The 20,343-nt window shown below is 29.2% G+C and overlaps 1 protein-coding gene and 2 non-coding genes across 3 annotated transcripts in view; 1 reads left to right on the top strand and 2 right to left on the bottom strand.

The window, feature by feature from the left end:
* Positions 1–20,100, top strand: part of LOC113384522 (mitogen-activated protein kinase kinase kinase 11-like) — a 107,297-nt gene extending 87,197 nt beyond the window's left edge. Inside the window, exons 3-14 of the mRNA XM_026622251.1 lie at positions 5,855–6,000; positions 8,523–8,706; positions 9,063–9,238; positions 11,515–11,715; positions 11,834–11,984; positions 12,058–12,243; positions 16,529–16,627; positions 16,701–16,839; positions 16,962–17,350; positions 18,324–18,497; positions 18,582–18,784; positions 19,245–20,100. Of these exons, the coding sequence (XP_026478036.1) occupies positions 5,855–6,000; positions 8,523–8,706; positions 9,063–9,238; positions 11,515–11,715; positions 11,834–11,984; positions 12,058–12,243; positions 16,529–16,627; positions 16,701–16,839; positions 16,962–17,350; positions 18,324–18,497; positions 18,582–18,784; positions 19,245–19,847 (2,651 nt within the window). The 3' untranslated portion in view covers positions 19,848–20,100. The remainder of the gene's footprint in view (positions 1–5,854; positions 6,001–8,522; positions 8,707–9,062; positions 9,239–11,514; positions 11,716–11,833; positions 11,985–12,057; positions 12,244–16,528; positions 16,628–16,700; positions 16,840–16,961; positions 17,351–18,323; positions 18,498–18,581; positions 18,785–19,244) is intronic.
* Positions 8,049–8,120, bottom strand: Trnaq-uug. The gene has a single exon. It is a non-coding gene; the product is annotated as a tRNA-Gln (tRNA).
* Trnaq-uug lies at positions 9,449–9,520 on the bottom strand. The gene has a single exon. It is a non-coding gene; the product is annotated as a tRNA-Gln (tRNA).
* Positions 20,101–20,343: the final 243 nt, after the last annotated feature.

The following is a 20,343-nucleotide window of genomic DNA, read 5'->3' as shown; positions in this document are numbered from 1 at the left end:
ATTAGTGGTACATCATTCGACATTCGTATTAATGATTTTTTTAGAACATTTTAGTCTACTAAAAATTTTTTTGTTTGAATATTCATTATATGTATGAAAACAACTATTACAGTATAAAGTAATAGTATACATTTTTTTAATTTTCAAATAATGAAGATACATTTCTGGATTAGATCATGAATGCATATACCCTTGCATTCATTTATCATAAAGAACTATTTGCATACATTTTTTGGTGTAGTTTAGCATCATCTTTAAACAGTAAATTGATAAATGTAATATAGATTTCGTAGAATTCCGACGAGAGATATGCATCTCGACACAGATATGCGTTTTAATGAAAAATAATTTATAATCTCGTATTACTGAAATTCATATCATACATAACTATTAACTAGTTTCATATTTTCCTGCAATTTATCATGAAGTTTTTTTTATAAAACATCTTGTATTGAGCGAAGTAATATTTAGACAAATGGATAGTTTTTTTTTATTCTATTTTATTTTAATATATTTGGGCCTATTCCAATATGGAATAGGCCTAGATATATTAGCAAAATTTTAGTAATAACTAATGGATAGTTAACGAAAGTTTATAAATCTTGTTTTAGCATTATCATATCATATCTGCCTTTGATGCAAGATATTAAAACCGGTTGTATTAATATCTCCTATTAGAATCTAGATACATAACAGTTTATTATACTAACGACTCTAAATATTGCAATTCCGCGGTTTAATACTATTTTGTTTGTTGTTGACGTTTCGATGCAGAAGGACGAAGTCCGATTTTCATGTTCATTAGATCATTATCAGTCCCAGTGTCAAGATTCGAATCGTATTTGTAATTAATACGCGTGACGTTTTTTGTAATTAGTTCCAATTGAAAATACAATTAAATTATAATAGTATATGTAATTTTCTCTGCAATTAAGGTTTAATTTATGGTCATGTTTTGAAATTAGATAATGCTGGATAAGGATAATAGTTGTGAAACTGCAGATATATTTTCCACAGTTAGCATTTATAAATGGTTTTAAAATATATTTTTTCAACTTATTATATTATTAGAAATTTGTATCTAGCACAGGATAGTTACAAATCTCATTTACTTTAAGTTGCATTAGTTTCCATTTATTATCATGCAGTTATAAACAAAATTCTTCTAATATTGAAAGGAAATTAATTTTCTTAAAATTTATGTATACAAATAGTCGACTTGTGCAAATTACTTTAAGAACTGGCTTCAAACTTTTAACTTCATATTTTATTATTGTAATTTGGGTAAAATTTTCTCCTATTCAGTAGAGAGGTTAAAACCTAAAGTCAATATAAAGTGTTGACCAATAATGAATAAATGAAACTAATTTTGATCAGATAAATCACAATGCTTTTTTTATGTGATATGCACTATATGGAAAGGGACTACTACTTAACCTAGTCAGTGGTTTCCAAACTTTTTCCCACCGCACCTCCCCATTCTAATAAAAACAATTGAAGCTCCCCCCCCATAATTTTTTTCAACAATTTAATTTTATGAATACTCAACTGATTGATTTGGTTATCAGGCTACAAATTAATATGCAATATTTTGTAGAAATATGAAAAAAATCTAATTTTTTTTTTCTTAATATTATTTCAAAAACTTTGGTTTATTTTGGTTTATTTTATAACAGGCCGTCGCGCCACAGATTGGAAACCGCAGCTTAACTAATATGAATAAATACATTTAAAATATTTCATTACCAATATGAATTTTAAGCTTTAACCAAATTAATTAATATTTAACGACTACTTTGTGCATTTTTAACAAATTATTTATTTGATTTTTGGTATTACTACTTTATAATAACAAAGGAAATCATTAATCGCTTTAGGCAGACCGTAACTTTGATTAACAAATATTGATAATAAATATATTTTTTCTGATAGGAATTTGATCAAAAATATTAGATTTTTTTGTGTTATTTTTATTTTCATTGTTAAAATTGTAATTCCCTTATCAACAATAATAGTTGTTAGATAAGGAATAAATTTACATGGATGAGCTAATAGTTTCAATAATCTTTAAAATATATCTTTAATTACTACTTAATGGTAATTAAGTTGAGGCTGATGTTTGTTAAAATGAGGATTAATGTTGGCAATTTATCTAGATATTATAATTACAATGTGCAAAATTCAGAAACTACGAAAAATGAAATCTAATGTATGCGTTTAACAAAATCAAATTACATTTGTTGACCCAACAAAACTTACTGATCAAAACTAACAGAATTCTTATCGAATGCGAATCTTCATCTTCTTTACATTTTTTATATAGTGCTTCCATTTATTAGCTCTTGTTTTTCTCTGTCGTAATTATTACTGTTGTTTGTCTTTTTTATTTTAATTATATGATTACAGTGAATGGGCTGTATCGTTTAATCTAAATTTACATATTTACATATCTTACTATCTATTTTTAGATATTTCGTTATTTCTATGGAATCCTAATTACAATACATATATTACATATAGAGTTTTTTCTGATACTAATTAACAAACTGTGTTCATATTTAATGACGGAATGAATTTTGATGCATAGGAAACGTTTCACTATCTTTGGTATATAATATTCAATAATGTATTTGTCGTCTAATTAAATAACTTTTAATCTCATAATGATGTTATTGTTGTTGTTGTCATATATTACAGCAGTGTCACTAATCCTTCAGCAATTTGCCCAAGTCCGTGGAATCTTTTAATTGACTAATTAATATATAATATATTGATTGCGACAATGAGAATTTTAAATAAAATCTCTCATGTCGAGCTTGTTTGTTGCTCGACAGGTCATGCTTCGCAGTAATGTAACTGTTTTTATAATTTATTAGATTGATTTTACATTTGTGCATTAAGTATTATTAATTGACGTGAAATACTGGTTTTAATCGCATATTTTAACTATATTTGCCATTTTTATTATCTATGTGTGAGGTAATTATCATACTCCAAGTTCAACTATTAGCGCAAATTAACTAGTTACTTTCATTAATTTAACTCGCATGTCTTACATTTTTATTGAAGTATATTTAGTATACATAAAACTAGATTTTATTTGGTGTACTATTTAGATAGTTTTTAATTTTATGTAGCATTGCCGGATAAAGGTTTTTTTTACTTGGAATCGATTTCACCCTTCTATTGCTTGATATCAGGCTGTTGATATTGGATATTGAACATGAATCTTTTGGTCGCAAAACCAAAGCTCTTTCCACAAGCCAAGGCATGTGTTTTTGTGCATCTGATACATACACTTTTTTTAGATAAATATGTAATCAGATTTTTCTTCAACTTAACGTTCATTTCAAGTTTCAGGTTACATATGAATGTTTATGTGTAAGTGGTCTAATTTCAAAGAAACATATCAAGTTTTTTGATTAATCAAATCAGCTAACAAACATTATTTGATTATATTGTTCTGATTAAACCTACGTCACAATACAACTTAAATTCTCCTTCATTACAGTAATTTAATAGATAAAGCATTTTACGAAATTACAGTTGCGAACTATAAGTTGATAAAATAATCACAATTAACTGGAAACACTTCCTGTTTATAAATATATCGTTAACGAGTTTAAATTTCATTAAAATAAATACAAACGTAAAAATATTTTTAATATTTGATTATATTTGTTTTAGCCGAACCTGTAATATTGTTTTCAATTTGTGCAGATCAATGCAAATATCTTACGAAAGTGTTCACTCATTGTATTTGTTAATGTTTGTTTGACAATTCAATTCATATGTTATTAACACCTTATAAACTATGGGAAAATGAACTTTGTAAGAAATGTGCTATATTTAGTAACAGTAAAATTGTAAATTTATGTTACTTTTATTTTAGAAAGTATACGTTTGTGAGTTAATTAACCTATGTAACTAATTGCAAATATTTTAATAAACTTAGGAGGTAAGATATTTTATATTCTTGAATATCATCTGTAAGATTCTGTACGATCACTTAATTTAGGAGACTAATATTCTTAATTTAAACTTTTGATTACAATAAAATCTTTGTATATAAAATGACTAAAGAAGGCAACCCAATGGATAACTATTCTCTTTTTGTTGAGGTTATATTTGATATAGTTCAAATAGTGATGTGAGTATATGTTGTAGCAATATCCCGAAATGCTATTTTTACTTGAAATCGTATTTGAGATCTATAATCTCAAGTGAAAATCTGATAACACTGTTTGAAACCAAGGTGGCCAGGTAGGATTGAACCTTTGGATCATGCTAATTCATGTTCTTACTACCAAGTTAAAGCCATGACCAAGATAAAATAAAAAAAAATCTCCAACTTAACCCTTTCCACTCGCGAATTGCAGAATTAATATGTATTTTGCCGCCAGAGTGAGGATATCCGAGTGGAAAGGGTTAATTTATTATCTTATGACAAGATAAGTATCACCGTTCGTTTATAAGTTTTATGTTATATTCGATGGATGTTTCATGATGTTCATGCTCACGGACAACTTGCCACATCGTGCAATAGTGATGTCCATTTTTACTTGAAAATTTAGATCAAAAATACGTTTTCAATTAAACATAGCTCATTTTGGCACTGCGATATGAAATGGCAATGGAAAATCTCTCACATTATTTTTGAAGTAAAACTTCTTTAGCGACTAGGGTGTAAATCCATACAAATGCAACGAAAATGCGTTACGGCAGATAAGATAAGATGAGAGCCGAGTGCCAATGATTCGTCATTCGCTCTCGATGATATCAGTTCTATACGGGTCGATTGTGATCAGTCGTCGCGTATGTGAATAGAGATCTGTCGTTGTATGCGTACCGATATCAATGAGAAAATCGGCATAGATAAATAAACATTTTAAAGTTTCATCGTAGTACAAATCTTGATTTAATGAAAAATGCATGAATCAGAAGAATATTTTATCCTGCCCCCGTAAATAATTGTAATGAAAATAATAAAACAAATGCAGCATTTGCGCCGTGTATAAAACATAAGTTTATTGAAATAATTTCTATATAACTCGTAGTTTCTATAAATCTTTGAAGTTATTGAAATGGAAAAAATTGTTTAGGCACAAGAGATATTATAGCTATTCAAAGAATGAGATTATATAGCCAGCGAAAAAGTGAAAAAAATACCATCAATCAATGAATGTATGTTAATTTTAATTGCATGAAGTTCTTTAAACACAATTATTACATGATGAGTGAAGTTGCGAAAACAATATTTATTTAGGCGTTGTTTAACATAATCCACTGAGTGAACGAATATTATAGAAGTTATTAATCAGCAATTACTTCATTTCTCTAATGAAGGTTCATCTTTAAATGCTAATTACAATGACAAACCGACCATGTCATATTTGCAGTATGACTCTAATTGCATTATTGTTTTTAAATATTATACCTGTTTTTAATGCTATTATAAATATATAGTTTATAATTCATCATTATATAAATATGTATAATGGTTGTCACTAATAAATATGTGCATCACGAGTGTTACCATATTACTAATAACATGATTCAAAATTGTTATATGATATATTTATTTTTACTTAAATGCCATCTTGTACAGTAGCAAATAAGTTTTAGTTCAATCCCGTGTGAACCTTACGCGCACTCTTTTTTTCTCTTAATCGAGTTGGGGTTTAATTCAGCTCACGAACCTGCCCTAGTGCAGTACCCATGTTACATTCCTAAATTCTTAAAAATGTCCTAATAAGTAATTTCTTTGTTAAGTTTGCTGAGACGCTAGTTTTCTTATACACTTGTTACATTTGATTTATTAAATCTAGCCTAAATAACAATTTTCTTGTTACAGTTCTGCTGAGCCAAGCCATAGAAAATGACGATTTTCGCTTCAAAACTCTCAAGATAACAGATTTCGGTTTAGCCCGGGAAGTCTACAAGACCACACGCATGTCAGCAGCCGGCACTTACGCCTGGATGCCGCCCGAAGTTATTAAGGTAATTTCAATAAAACCACTTCTTTATTTAAATGTCCGATATGGTTTGGTCAACTAATGCATTAACTGCATACCTTAACGATTGTAATAAACTTTCGCTTGGTGATATTTAGAGAAATATATGGAACCACTACTCTATAAGAATTTTAAATTATATATACCGAAAATGTAGTATAGTTATTTTTAATCAAGTAATTTGATAATTTAAGTTTAGAAAAATAATAGTTAATAAATAGAATGGATTTTCAAAATGTTAAATTTATTCAAGTTAATGCCTAAAAATAAATGAAAACTAGTGATGCATAGCATTGTGCCTTAAGGCAAATTGCTGGAACTTACCGAAGCGTAACGAAATGTTCGAGGAATATTAAATGTTTTCAAACAGATTATTATAAAAAATGCTACATTGTCTAATATTTATTTATAAGAATTATATAAACTGTATTACAAAGTTAAAATTATTTATTTAAAGTATGACAGTGAGCTTTAGAACTTCAGCCAGAATTAAAATTAAATTTTGAATTATTTTTAATATACAAAAAAAATGTTTCTGAAAAAAAAATTGAAACTAATAAACATCTCGCAAAGTGCGTCTTGAAATCAATCAACACAGAATAGAATTGGTTGGAAAAAAACTGAAAAAAAGATTATTGGTAAAATTTTCAATAGAAAACTAGACTCACCTATTTGGAATTTTGACAAAACTACATATAACAAATCATATTTTTTGCTGGAGGGCAAGTAAAAGTTACAAGATTTTTTGTTGTTGTAAAAATATTTTTGTAATATCAGTAATAGGATCAATATATAAATAGGAGTATTTGCTGGTGAAGAAGCGTTAAAGCAATAAAAAGATGAAATTCGAATAAATTATAAATTAATTAAATCTATTCTCGATATTGAGCATTGAACCTACTGATTGATGAATTTATAGTATTTAATCCATGCCCCATTGTTCTAAATCATCTAATTATAAAATATTATTTACTAAACATTTTACATTGAGCAGATATAAAAATGCCGAGTACACGCGATTTCATTAAACCTCATTAAAAATCATATATTTTTATATTCACTACGGAAGATGTAAACACATTTGTAATACAATGGTTTATCATAAACAAGAATTAATTCTGAATCTTTGTTTTGGAAAAATAATTCATTTACAAGAAGATAGCGCTAACAGAAAATAATACATCATATATAACGTGTTAATTATTCAATCGAAATCAAATAAATTTCAAAATTGTATTAATGTCAAATTTTAATCAAAGACGAAAGATTAAACGTACAAAGCATTCTAAATAACTTTTCGAATAATTCGAATAACTGCATAATCTAAACTATTCATTATCAATGGACTAATAGCTGACATTTTACATGACTATGTAAAACTCGAAGTCGTTATCGTTAAATATTCCACGCTTTTAGTGGAAGTTTCTTAATCAAGTAGAAAGCAGACGATTGATGTTAACCAATGTAGAACGACATAAACTATGAAGATAGTTAAACAGAAAATTTATAATCATAAACGACTATAAAAGGTAGTAAAAGCATAATAATAAAGAGAATGAGCAAGATTAATCGATGAAATAAAAGCATAAACCTATTTTTTATTTACTATTATCAGTGCATTTCTGTAGGAAATGTGTCTAAACTAATCTAAATATGATACATTATAAAAATTATGAGTATCTATATTGATTAAAAAAGAATTTTATGAATTTATTATCAAAACAATTTAAAATTATTTTTATTCATTAATTATTTTTATGCTCGTAGGGTAAGTTATAGTAGGGTAACTTATAGTAATTGGAAACCTTTTTATCATTAAGAAAACTATCCAATTTATATAATTGTTATTGAAATTTCTACAATTTAATGTGCACATACTTTTATTTAAGTGTTAGGATTGAAACCTAAAGAAAAATTATGCATTTGAATTTTTAATATTCAGTGAGTTTATTATATATTATTCATTTTTGCTATCAAAATGAAATTTATTTTTCTGATAGGCAAAATAATAAATAATAATAAAAAAAATGTACCAGGTTCCACCGAGATTTGAACTCGGATCGCTGGATTCAAAGTCCAGAGTGCTAACCATTACACCATGGAACCGTTAGTATTTCGGTGGCTATAATAATATTCTGATCTGAGGAACTTGTAAAGAATCAAATGTTCGTTTACGAATTTGTGTTTTTAGTGATATCTCTTTGCAGTCTCTGCTTTCATTTGTACAGAACATTTACAAACATATTTCAATAACAGCATTGTTTGTACCATTGAACTTACTAAAATGACGATTTTCTTTAAATCATTAAGTATAAGAAATAAATGAAAATCTTAATTACTTTTGAACGAAACGAAAATGAAGAAGTGAATATAAATCCTATATATTCTAGGTCCAACATGTAAGTCATTCAATGAACCACTGATTTGCTTGTTTTATTTCACATTAAAAAATATTGGTTTTGTAGGATATTCTATTCTATTTAATTAAATTTATTCACTTTCTTCCAGACGAGTACATTTTCTCGAGCCAGCGACGTGTGGAGCTACGGGGTTCTGTTATGGGAATTGTTAACTGGGCAGACACCATACAAAGGAATTGACGCTCTTGCAGTAGCCTACGGAGTTGCTGTTAATAAATTGACGCTGCCAATACCGTCCACTTGCCCGGTGAAATGGAGAGATCTAATGGAAGGTATGAATAAAATTATTTATAAATCTTATCCCATATTTTTGAAAAATACGTTTCTTTAGCAATATTTTATATTATATCCATAGGTAGTGCTGCAAAAATTGGTTTGAATTCGAATTATTAGATGTGATTTATAATAATGTAACATGTTTATTTTATATAAACTATAATTAATATCTAGGTTAAAATAAATCTCGAGCATCCAAGTTCAGTATGCTATATGCATCACGTATGTGGTATATAAAACATGTAATTTTAATGGTATATTGACACTTGTTATTAAAGTATGCCGCCTTAGTTTTCTTACTACAAATGTGCGTTTAATAAATGTTATTTATTTAATTTCTATTCTTCTTCAGCGTGCTGGGAATCGGATCCACACCGAAGGCCGGACTTTCCCAAGGTGTTAGAAGCGTTGGATGATATAGCCAGGTCGGCCTTCGCAAATACACCACACGAATCATTCCATTCTATGCAGGACGACTGGCGCAGAGAGATTGAAGAAGTGCTCTTAGAATTGCGCAGAAAAGAAAAGGTAACATCAGGTTTTAGTAAAATATACATAATAGAATACATTGGAAAATGTATATAATATAATGACTTAATGACTATATATATGGAAGAAAACGAAAAAGAAATTTCCCAATGAACATTAGCTTTTATTGATAAATTGTTAACTTAATATTTACTTGTTATAATGCAATCAATTAGACTTGTAAATGAAAAAAATAGGTCATAAAATACCAGGTTCCACCGAGATTTGAACTCGGATCGCTGGATTCAAAGTCCAGAGTGCTAACCATTACACCATGGAACCATTGTCTACTTTTGATGAGAACAATTTAGTCGCGGTGATCTAAAGAATTTATAAATAGATGTCGATATTTTGTAGGTGATATAATTCAACGAATCTATTTATAGTTTTCAAAAATTTTAGCAATATCTGCGTATATAAAATACATAGCATGTAATACAATGAAGTTATAATGGTTATGTATTATCTTAGAGCATTATCATTTTATTAACATAAATATTACTCTTTGTTGAGTAGAGTTCTAAGAGTCGTAATTTAAGAATCATAATATATAAATTGTAGAAACTAGTGATGTGCCAAGTCGAATCAAGTGATTCGAATCATTCGAATCAAGCCTTTAACGACTTGATTCGAATCAGATTTTACTTGATTCGAATCAACTCGCATCAAGCCGCGAAATATTTACTGTGATAAAATATGTATTAACACAAATTTTTCATAAATATAAAATTTTTCATAAATATAAATATAAGAAAAATGTTTTAATTTAATTCAATATTATAATAATATAAAAAATAAATATCATAAATATAAAAAATAAATAATGAATTAAATCATGCGAGCCACCCGACTTTAATATGCTTAAATGTATCAGCCAACTCCAATCGTCTTTGTGTGACTTTTACCGCATTCATCGACTAACTATATCATCCGATTCATATGACTCAAACCGAATCAAGCGGCGATATGAGTTATTCCGACTTCATGACTCAAACCGAATCAAGCGGCGATATGAGTTGTTCCGACTTCATATGAGCCAACTCGAATCAAGCGGCGTTATGAGTTGTTCCGACTTCATATGAGCCAAACCGAATCAAGCGGCGTTACGAGTTATTCCGACTTCAATTCTGATTCGAATCATCCCGACTTCAAGCCGTTCGAGCGATATGAGTTCAAGCGATATGAGTTAACCGTATGGGCGATACAATGCGTCGTCGTTCTTGCGTGTTTATTTATTTTACGGAGCGCTGAGAGCGATTTTGTTCGTGAAATATCAATACCCAATTTTGATAATAATTAAGTGTAATAGATTTTAAATGTTATCAGAATAAACCACTCGAAATTATGAAACGAGTTTCGGGAATCTTTCAATATAATTCTCTTTTGAAACAATTACTAAACACCAGAAAGTCAGTAAATAATATGTTAACTTCTGATTATGTAAGTAATGGCAAATTCACATTAATGAAATTAACTTTCAGCTCTCAGTTTAGATGCGATCCTTTACTGATTACATAGTAAAATAAACAATCGACCCATGATTCCAAATATTATTTTATATGCTTTAGTGATGCACAATCGTTTGGTAATCTATTATTGTAAATTAATTTGAAGATATGTTTTAGCCGTCCTCAAAATTACATCATTTTTAATAATTTTCAGAATATACTTTTTGATAGTGATTTATGTTTACAATTTCTACTTTGTCGGTTATATTGGTTAAACTGACAATTTTGATTATAAATTTGGATCACATTTACTAAATTAATACATCCATGATTTTTTTTTGTCCATATATATACTTGATTCGAGTTGATTCGAATCATGATTCGAATCAGGTTTTTTTCTGATTCGAATCATTCGAATCGGGAATTTTTCGAGTCGGCACATCACTAGTAGAAACTTTAGATTTGTGACATAAGTTATATCATTAATTAACGATTACTAAAAATGTTATATTTTCCTTCATGCGCTCTGTTCAGGCCTGTTTGTCTTTTGAAGAGGTAATGTACATTTTTTCTATGTGTGCGGTAGTTTTTATTGTGGAATATGATTTTTTGTAGATATATAGATTTCATTTATGGAATAATATTTCTTATAGTTCTTACTATTTTATGTTTTTCTGTTCTCGAAAGTTTATACCCACCATGTAAGTCATTTAATGTGTTTTTTCATATTAACATTATTTAATAATATTGTAATGTAATTTATAAAATTTAAGTTTTTTTTGTAGAAAAAATTAGATCGAATGTACTAAAAGATTATTTTATATTCAGGAACTGCGATGCAGAGAAGAAATTCTGAAACGAGCGCAACTTCAACAAAAACAACACGAATACGAGTTACGTCAGAGAGAAGAAGACTTAGATGCACGAGAAATCGAACTATTAGCACGTGAATTAAGGATAATGATAAATGGACTAAATGCACCCGAACCCTGCAAAAGACGTGGAAAGTTCAAAAGATCTCGATTAAAGGTGACATTTTTCTAAATTTTGTTAATATTAGTTTTTCAATTGGTGGTTCAGCAATGCTGAACACAAATGTCTTTGGTCAAAATTTCATATCTAAATATATCTTCTAATGTGAATACAGTTGCTGAAGAAAGAACCTGGTCAGATTAGTTTGCCATCAGACTTTCGCCATACTATAACTGTACAACATACTGCAGTGAGTGAAAACGCGAGGCATCGACTTGAAACGCCTCCTGGTTCACCTGCCATACCAAGACTGAGAGCAATAGCTTGTAAGTAATGAACAAAGATTGAATTTAATATATTATATATAAATATTCATAAATTTTTATCCAAAATTTTCAGTGCCTTCGGACGGCGTTAAGGGCAAAACGTGGGGTCCTTCAACGCTTCATCAACGCGAGCGAACTGTTCTGCCTGGTGCCATGCACCGTGCTCATCAGCGCGGAGCTCCAGCGTTTAGTAAAAGCGCTCCTAACCTGGACAAGACAAGACCTCATGGGTCAGGAACACTTCGAGTGCAGGAATTAGGTACGTTGTCGTTTATCTTCAAAATATTAGTTTGGATGCTTGCTTTTAATGGGGATAGTACATTGGAATCATATATAGTTGTAATTCATTTTACTTTCTGTAATAATTATTTTATTTCTGTCATGTGGAGAAGCGGAATTGAGGACAATATCTTATCTTGGATAATACTGAATTTATGATAATTTGCATTGCAGCTGGTTTTATCGTTCATTTTGCTGTCTTACTCTTGAAAAAATTTTCATACTATTGGTAAACTATTCCTTATATAGGCTTAGTTAGCAGAAATAAAGTTGACGAAGCACTATAAATTAGAAAGTTTTGCAATAACGCGTTTTCTTAAGCTCATTTGAAGCTAGTCTTAAGCATCGTATTAATTAGAAATATATATTACATTTTCAATGCGTATTATGTAAACTTCACAAAACAATTTTATAAGTTTAATGACTATATAATAAATTTTATTTAAAGAAAAAGACGAGACGATTCACTAAATTACAAGGAAAAATTGATTATTATTGCATGTTTTATGGCATTTTACATTTATTAATTTTTATAGCATTTGTTATCTATAAACCTATATATACCTATATATATATTTATTTATTTGCAATATATAATTAATTATAATACGATTGAATCATATACAGAATTCACGCCTGAATTCAACTTTGGCTTTAGGAACATTTTGAATAGCATGACTCTATTGCTACCGACAAATCTAAGCACGCTCATATATATCATGTATATTAACCATTATTTCACCAATTCTCAATAAAAAGTATGCATGATCAAGACTGAGTTTCCTAAATGATGTATTTACGATTTGTCACGATATTATCTAGGGGAATAAAATAGACGTTTATAAAGACTATTACCATAAAAGACTAATTTTTTAAATAATATTTGAACTGTCTCCTTATATTAGTTAGTACAATTAGGGAGCTGAAAGGTTCTCCATGATCAAGTATCAAACACATGTATTATAATTTCATAAAATCATTTTCATACTATAGTTCTACTTAATCAACAAATTATTTATTTAGGGTACAAATATAATATAATCCGGAATAAAACGTTGCATTAGTTGTTGATTTATTAATTTTTTTAATGTTATGTATCATTTTTTTGAATTATTTAGTTATTTATTATTTTTTATCAAAATGTGTATCATTTTTACCAAGGATGATCAAGCAATTCGAAGTACGACAAAAATAACTATTAGTAGCTTATTTTTTATCGAATCTGTTTGTTAAGCCTCAAAATGCTATGTATTTTACCACAATAGAAATTAAATCTTGGTGTTATTTTTTAATGGAAAACTGAGACTGGTTTTAATTTACACAGATATAGAAATCATAATTCCAATATTATTTATTGATAATATACTTACACTGACTTAATTTTCTGTCGGCTTATCATGACAAAACGTTATAAATCCTATTGGAAGCTCAGTCTTATTCGGCTAACCGATTCCAAATCACCTGGCCTAAACAGCATCATATGTAAAGCGCTTGTGTTTATCGTTAAAAATTGTTCAGAAAAAATTTAGTAAACTAAAATAATGACAGGCAAAAGCGCAGAGACTTTACTCGAATGCGATTCTATGTTCGAGGCAAGGAGACACGTTGACATCACATCTGGATCTTCATCCATTCCCGATTTGATCGATTTTACGGCCTCTCTAGAATTAGAAACATCGACACCTACTTCGAATAGTTCACGATCGATACTTGGCTATAATCGAACCCTGAGCGGCCCTAGTAATAGTAATAGTGTGTCCTCAAGCCACAAATCGAACTATTTTGCTCGAAAGTGGTCAACGCAATCGGACAATGGTCTGCTTGAGCGTGGCGCTTTTGATTACAGAAGTTTTTTGAGACCGAAAGATCGAAACAAAAGCCAAGCAAATTCGAAGAATGGTGATTTATACCAAAACAGTCCTGAAGCCAACCATTACGATACGGTGTTTTCAACTAAGGGTTTCATCATAGGAAGACCCAAAAATCGCGATAAATAACCAGTATTTTAGAATAAGCTAATTTCACTAGCGAGAGAATCTCACTTTGTAACTTTACATTTTACAGTGCTAAATTTATTTATTTTTTATTTTATTTTTGAAAATGCATACACACTTTTTTATCAACCTATTAAAATCGCAAATCCAAATTTAGTGTAATGTTACTTTTGATTTACTTTATTTAGGGCTATTCAGTTTCAAAATAGCATGCAATGAGATTCTCTCGCTATACGTTTCTAAAATGATTGGAGCAACATCGAATATCAAGAAATGGACTTCAATATTTATTTCAAATATGGAAAAAATGAGGATGTTAGTTTTTCTTAGAAAAAGTGAAAATTAATGTTTAATATGTCAGATCTACAATTGTTTATAAAATTGCATTCGCTTTTCAGAATGTTATTTTAAATTTAATTATTACTAGATTGTTAATGACTATATTTTATTAGTAACAATTCAATTGACTGCCTAAGAATTTCATTTGCTTCAAAATGATAAAAGACCTATTCGTATCTACATTTTTTCTTTTCTTATGTCTATCAAAATTTATTCTTTAGTGACATATCAAAGTATATAATGTTGTAACATTATAAATTTATATATTAACAGTATTTTTATAAAGTACAACTATTATTTTTTACTTTTTCATAATATCTAAACAGTATGTTGTAAATAGGGACCAAACTGTTTGAATAATTATTATTTAAATCGATCTATTGATATTTCATGTCTCACTCAGGCATTTCAGAAGAAATTTTGAGGCCTGGCTGTAAGTTTATCGCAAATCTTTAGTTAAAAGAATGATTATATTGTTTTACAAATGCATGCTTAGGTTTAGTTTTATGAATTACAAATTTTGGTATGAAACTCACCAAACACTATGTACGCCAATACTATTGTAAAACCTTTAATTGATTATAATTTTAATTTATGAAGATTTTGTTTATTTACAGAATGCATGAATAAAATCCAAAGTTGTACATATATGTATATATGATTTAGTATTTATCATTTTACGTTATAAGTTAGAATTATTGTTTTTAGAATATAATTATACATTTACTGCTTATAGAAGAATTGTTCATTTTTATAATTATATTTTGGTATAGATGAGATTATTTCTTGGTAGAGTACATTTTGTTAGCTTTTTGTAGTCTATTGAAGTCTACTTATAATATTATTAATTTTATGGATATATAAGATATTAACAATTTGAAAATAAATGTTACCAAATAAATAGTTGCTTTCACTTTTTGAGTTGCTTGCTTTATATAATAACTACTTTTAATACATTTTATAAGTTTAATTTATTAATATACACTTATTTTTCATCTTTATATATTAACGCTTCAGATATATTTGAATTTTTTTTATTGCTACTTTATAACTACTATAATTGTTTTTGTATGCGTCCTAGCACTCTCATTTTGTATCGCTTTTGTGATTGTTTCCTTTCTAGTCTATGTTCTATTATTATTACAATATTTAGGTATACATACCATATATTTGCTCTATTTCGCACACTTTGTTTCAGTTTAAGCACATAACTAATAGTTATATAAAAATTATTTTTAATTTATGTGCATTCTAAATTTATTTATTATAGGTTTTATTACTTAAATTATATAAGTGAATTATAATAAAATCATTCATGAAATTAGAAAAATTAACTTAAATACAATTAGAAATAATTCATTATAATTTGTCTTGAAGTGTAGTTTAAATTTTTTTTGGATAATGCAATATATGTATGAATGGACTTTTATGTAAATTTTAATTTTCTGCTCCGTTTTAATCTTTTCTTCATAATTTGGTGAAGGTGTTTGGTATATGTAATTTATGATTAATAAATTAAATTTGCTCTTATATGTTTGTTTATTTTCTTTAAATTATTTAGATTAAGATTTAGTATAGTCGTTTATTTTTGTCTTTATTATTATTTACAATAAAAATATAATTTAATATTATATATTATATTCCATTTATTCCTAATTTTAATATAAAATTATTTATGATTACAATTATATGCTTATTTATTGTCTTACAAGTTACTTAATTATTCCAAATTATTTAGTGCCGTACAACTTAAGCATGCTCTTTATTCTTCTTTATTGGTGTAGGTGCAATTCTTGGTAGAAAAATATATTAACCGGCTTGGTGGTGTTACTTTAGTTGAAGTATGTATGGATTAAATATCTGATTTTTAAATATACTTTTTATTTATATAATTTTCATGTAAATATTAAATTTAGGAATCTTGCATTTCAGATTACAGTTCTAGTGAATGGGGTCCTGAGATGCCAATTGCAATGGGTTATCAAAGCAGGGCGACTGATATACCCATGCCTACGCTATACACAGCTGATGGTAAGAAAAATATATCGCTAAATATAATATGTTAATTTATATAATTTGCTATTTTATATCTTCTACTTTCTAGGCGTGCGCCCCAGAGCGAAACTATCAATTGTGGAATTAGTTCTTTATAATATGGCATCCATGTTAGCCAGTTTTGCTGCAGGCTATGATGTTCGAGTTTCTAACGTCTCTCCTCTTCATCCCAGGCTGCAACCTAATAGGTAGATTAATTAATATCTAATTAATTAATTAATTAATTAATGATTATAATATAAGCATCATTTAACGTAACGTGTATTTGCTTAAATTACGTGTATTCATATTCATGTTTTGTTCAATATAGGCCAGAAGACGACGAGGAGACATCATCACCACCTTACAGACTTCCCATAGAACCGCCAATGCAGAGATCTTTACCTCCTTTATATCAAGATGAAGACGATATGCTTAGCAAATATTCTGATTATCATTACAACAATCAATCTGCTCCTGGTGTCTACGCGCATCATACTTACCACGGGCCTGCACGGCATTCAAGGGCTGCGTTAATGCCTCACAATACATCAGGAGTTTGTGCACCGGGATATGGTTTGATAGGCCATGTGACTGGTGGCATCTATGGAAAAGAGGTTGCAGGGGATGAAAATATTAGGCCTTTAAGGTTTACTGATTCGCCGCAACATTTACCAAACAGCGCCAGTTCGGGAGGTGTGCATGCTCATCATCACACAGGTATTTTAGAACAAAAAGTTAATATTGGAATGAAATATTTTTGTTTAATTTAGTTTGGTTTTGAAGATAATCTTTTATTGGTAAAAAAATCATGGGCAATTCTAATGTTATCGTAATTTTAAATGGATGAATCGCCAAATATTAATATTTCTGATAAGAAGAATACGTATTGTTTAGACAGTTTTCTGAGTGACGAAATATGTATGCAAAAATGATCAAAATGGAATTGATTGACTTAAGGAGTTCACTACATGCTAGTAAACCTTGTGACTGAGCTTTGATTTCAATTTTCTGTCTCGTTCCTGATTTGTATTTATTGCTTACAACTTCTTAATTGACATCTTCGTTTTTTACAATTCAACTATATACGAGGTCTGTTCAAAAAGTACCCGGAATTTTCGTTTTTTCAAAAAAATATTTATTTATTCGTCTACATTAATGTGGTCCCCTTCAAAGTAGTCCCCCCCAGATATAATACACTTATGCCAGCGTTTTTTTTTCAATTTTCGAAGCACCCTTGATATTCACTTTTTGATATGTCCTTGAGCACTCTCAGCGATTTTCTTCAATCGAGGAAAACCGCCGTCCTTTCATGGGTCTCTTCAACTTTGGGAATAGGAAAAAGTCACACGGAGCCATATCTGGTGAATTTTTGCACTTTGCAACACTTTATTTCATTTTTTACGCAAAATTTAATACAAATTCTTTGACTTTTCAATTCTTCCATTGTAAAAATCGCCGAGCTCAGAAAAACACGTCGAACCTTAGCGACTACCACAGACAAAGTAAACAGTGAATATAGCTGAAAATTTCATCATACTTTAGGGGCATGTATACCAACACAATAAAAAAATTTTTGACAATCAGACACTCCAGACCCGCGAAATTTAATTATTAGTAATTCCGGGTACTTTTTGAACACACCTCGTATATTAATTGATAACGTAGTAACAAGATGTTTTATTTATTCCAGGTGTACCACAAACTCAGACGTCATCAACTTTGCTATCAGATACCGCAACAACAAATAGTAATACTTCTGGTGTTGGATCGACCCTATTAAGTGGGCCGCCACCTACGCCTAGTCCTCGGCGAAAAACCAGTTCAGACGCTGGTGACTATTCAGTCAACTCTGATCGAGTTCCTGGTAAAACATATTACTTTATTATAAATATATATATATATATATATATATATATATATATATATATATATTCTTTATTTAACTTAGGCATATATATTCCTGGGAATTATTTGCCCAATGAACTTCCTCCGGAGGGAACTTATTTAAACAGTTATGCATCACCGTATAAAACTGAGATCAATCATGGATATCAATATGATAAGAGTGATTACGCTGGAAAATATTCACATCACAACACATCGGATTATTTGATAAATCAGTCAGCGAACTATCAGGACAATTATTATCAAGTAAGTTATTATTTGAAACGGAGAGAACGGAGTGGGAGAATTTTTCTGGTATTGTTATATAAATATATATATATATATATATATATATATATATATATATGTTTTATATTTCAAGAAATACTGATTTTATTTCGATATATAAGTTTTGTATTTCAAGAAATACTGATTTTAGATTTAAGAATCGTTCTCGATTTAAATGATTCATTTATGATTGTTGTTGATGGCATTTTCCAACATTATTTAAGGAATAATACCAATTGGCATATATATATATATATATATATATATATATATATATAATAATCATTATATACAACTATGCTGAGAATATTATTATTAAACTTATTTAAAAAAAAAAAATTACAATTTAAATAAGTATCTCAGAAATCTGACTTTCACCTAAAATATATTATTTGATATGGAATTATTAAATTTTTAATAAGTCCTAATTTAATATTAGGACTATAATGCGTGTTACGATCGCATGGCTGTGCCGCAAGTAGCTCATAGACGAACCGGTTCTAATGCTTCCTCCGCAAGTTTAAGCGCTGTGAACCCGGGCTATGTAATCGAATCCGATGAAATGGCCTTGTATTCCAGTAAACGCAGTGATAATTCAGACACCGCCTACCAGGACTATCTGGTAAGTCACCAATGGAAGCAACCCAGCGGTGCCTCAACTCCACAAAGAGGTGGAGATATATGTTACTCAATGCGAGAACAGGCTGATCGACCAGGCACCTTAGGCTTAGGCTTGGAATTAGGAGTAACAAAATTACGTTCCAGTTTAAAAAAATATAATTCCCAAAAAACTTCTGGTTCCCGAAGTGGCGGTTCGTCGGGCGGTGGCACGCCTACTAATCCTACCCCTCCAGATAGTCTGACTAGTGATGACTCCTCTTACCTAAGTGCGAAAGATTCTTCCAGTTCCCATTCCAGAGTAAGGTTTAGCCCAGAAACTTTACTGGATGCTGCTGTATATTCGCAAGGGCAACAAAGTTTAGATACTGTGCAATTGATTTCTAGGAGATCCAGAAGATCGGATAGGGACTTTCCATCATAGCGTCAGCAGGGTGATGGTTTTATTTTTTTGGTTGAAAATTGGACACCGCATTTTATGGCATCATCTTGCGTCAAATTTTCAGTAGTTCTCACTGATTTAGAAAATTGCCTCTAAAGGTAATGTCCCTTTGATTTGCAAAAGTAGATGGCAATTTTCTTTTAGCTTACTAAGTTTTTGAATTACAAAATCAGACACACATTTAAAACTTAAGTAAAAATTTGGGTAGACTGATAGTCTAGAGTTACTTAATAAGATGGATATCAAACTATTTCATGTTGGACCAATTATTTACATATTTGTTTGCATTTCCACATGTTTTGCAAATGAATTTTTGAACTTTCTCTACAGACCTTCCTAACACTTTCCTAACACCTAACAATAGTGATACTATTGATTTTTACCACTTTTATTTTGTTCCATTAAATAAATTATACTATTAGAAACCTTGTAATCAAATCAAATAATTGCCATAAAATATTTTTCGGTGAAAAATAAT

Source organism: Ctenocephalides felis, unplaced genomic scaffold, assembly GCF_003426905.1.
Source record: "Ctenocephalides felis isolate EL2017-DRISC unplaced genomic scaffold, ASM342690v1 CF-g0.4_SCAFFOLD_03571, whole genome shotgun sequence".
Lineage (NCBI taxonomy): Eukaryota > Metazoa > Arthropoda > Insecta > Siphonaptera > Pulicidae > Ctenocephalides > Ctenocephalides felis.
Note: the sequence above shows the minus strand (reverse complement) of the source record. Positions and strands in the feature narration are given on the sequence as shown.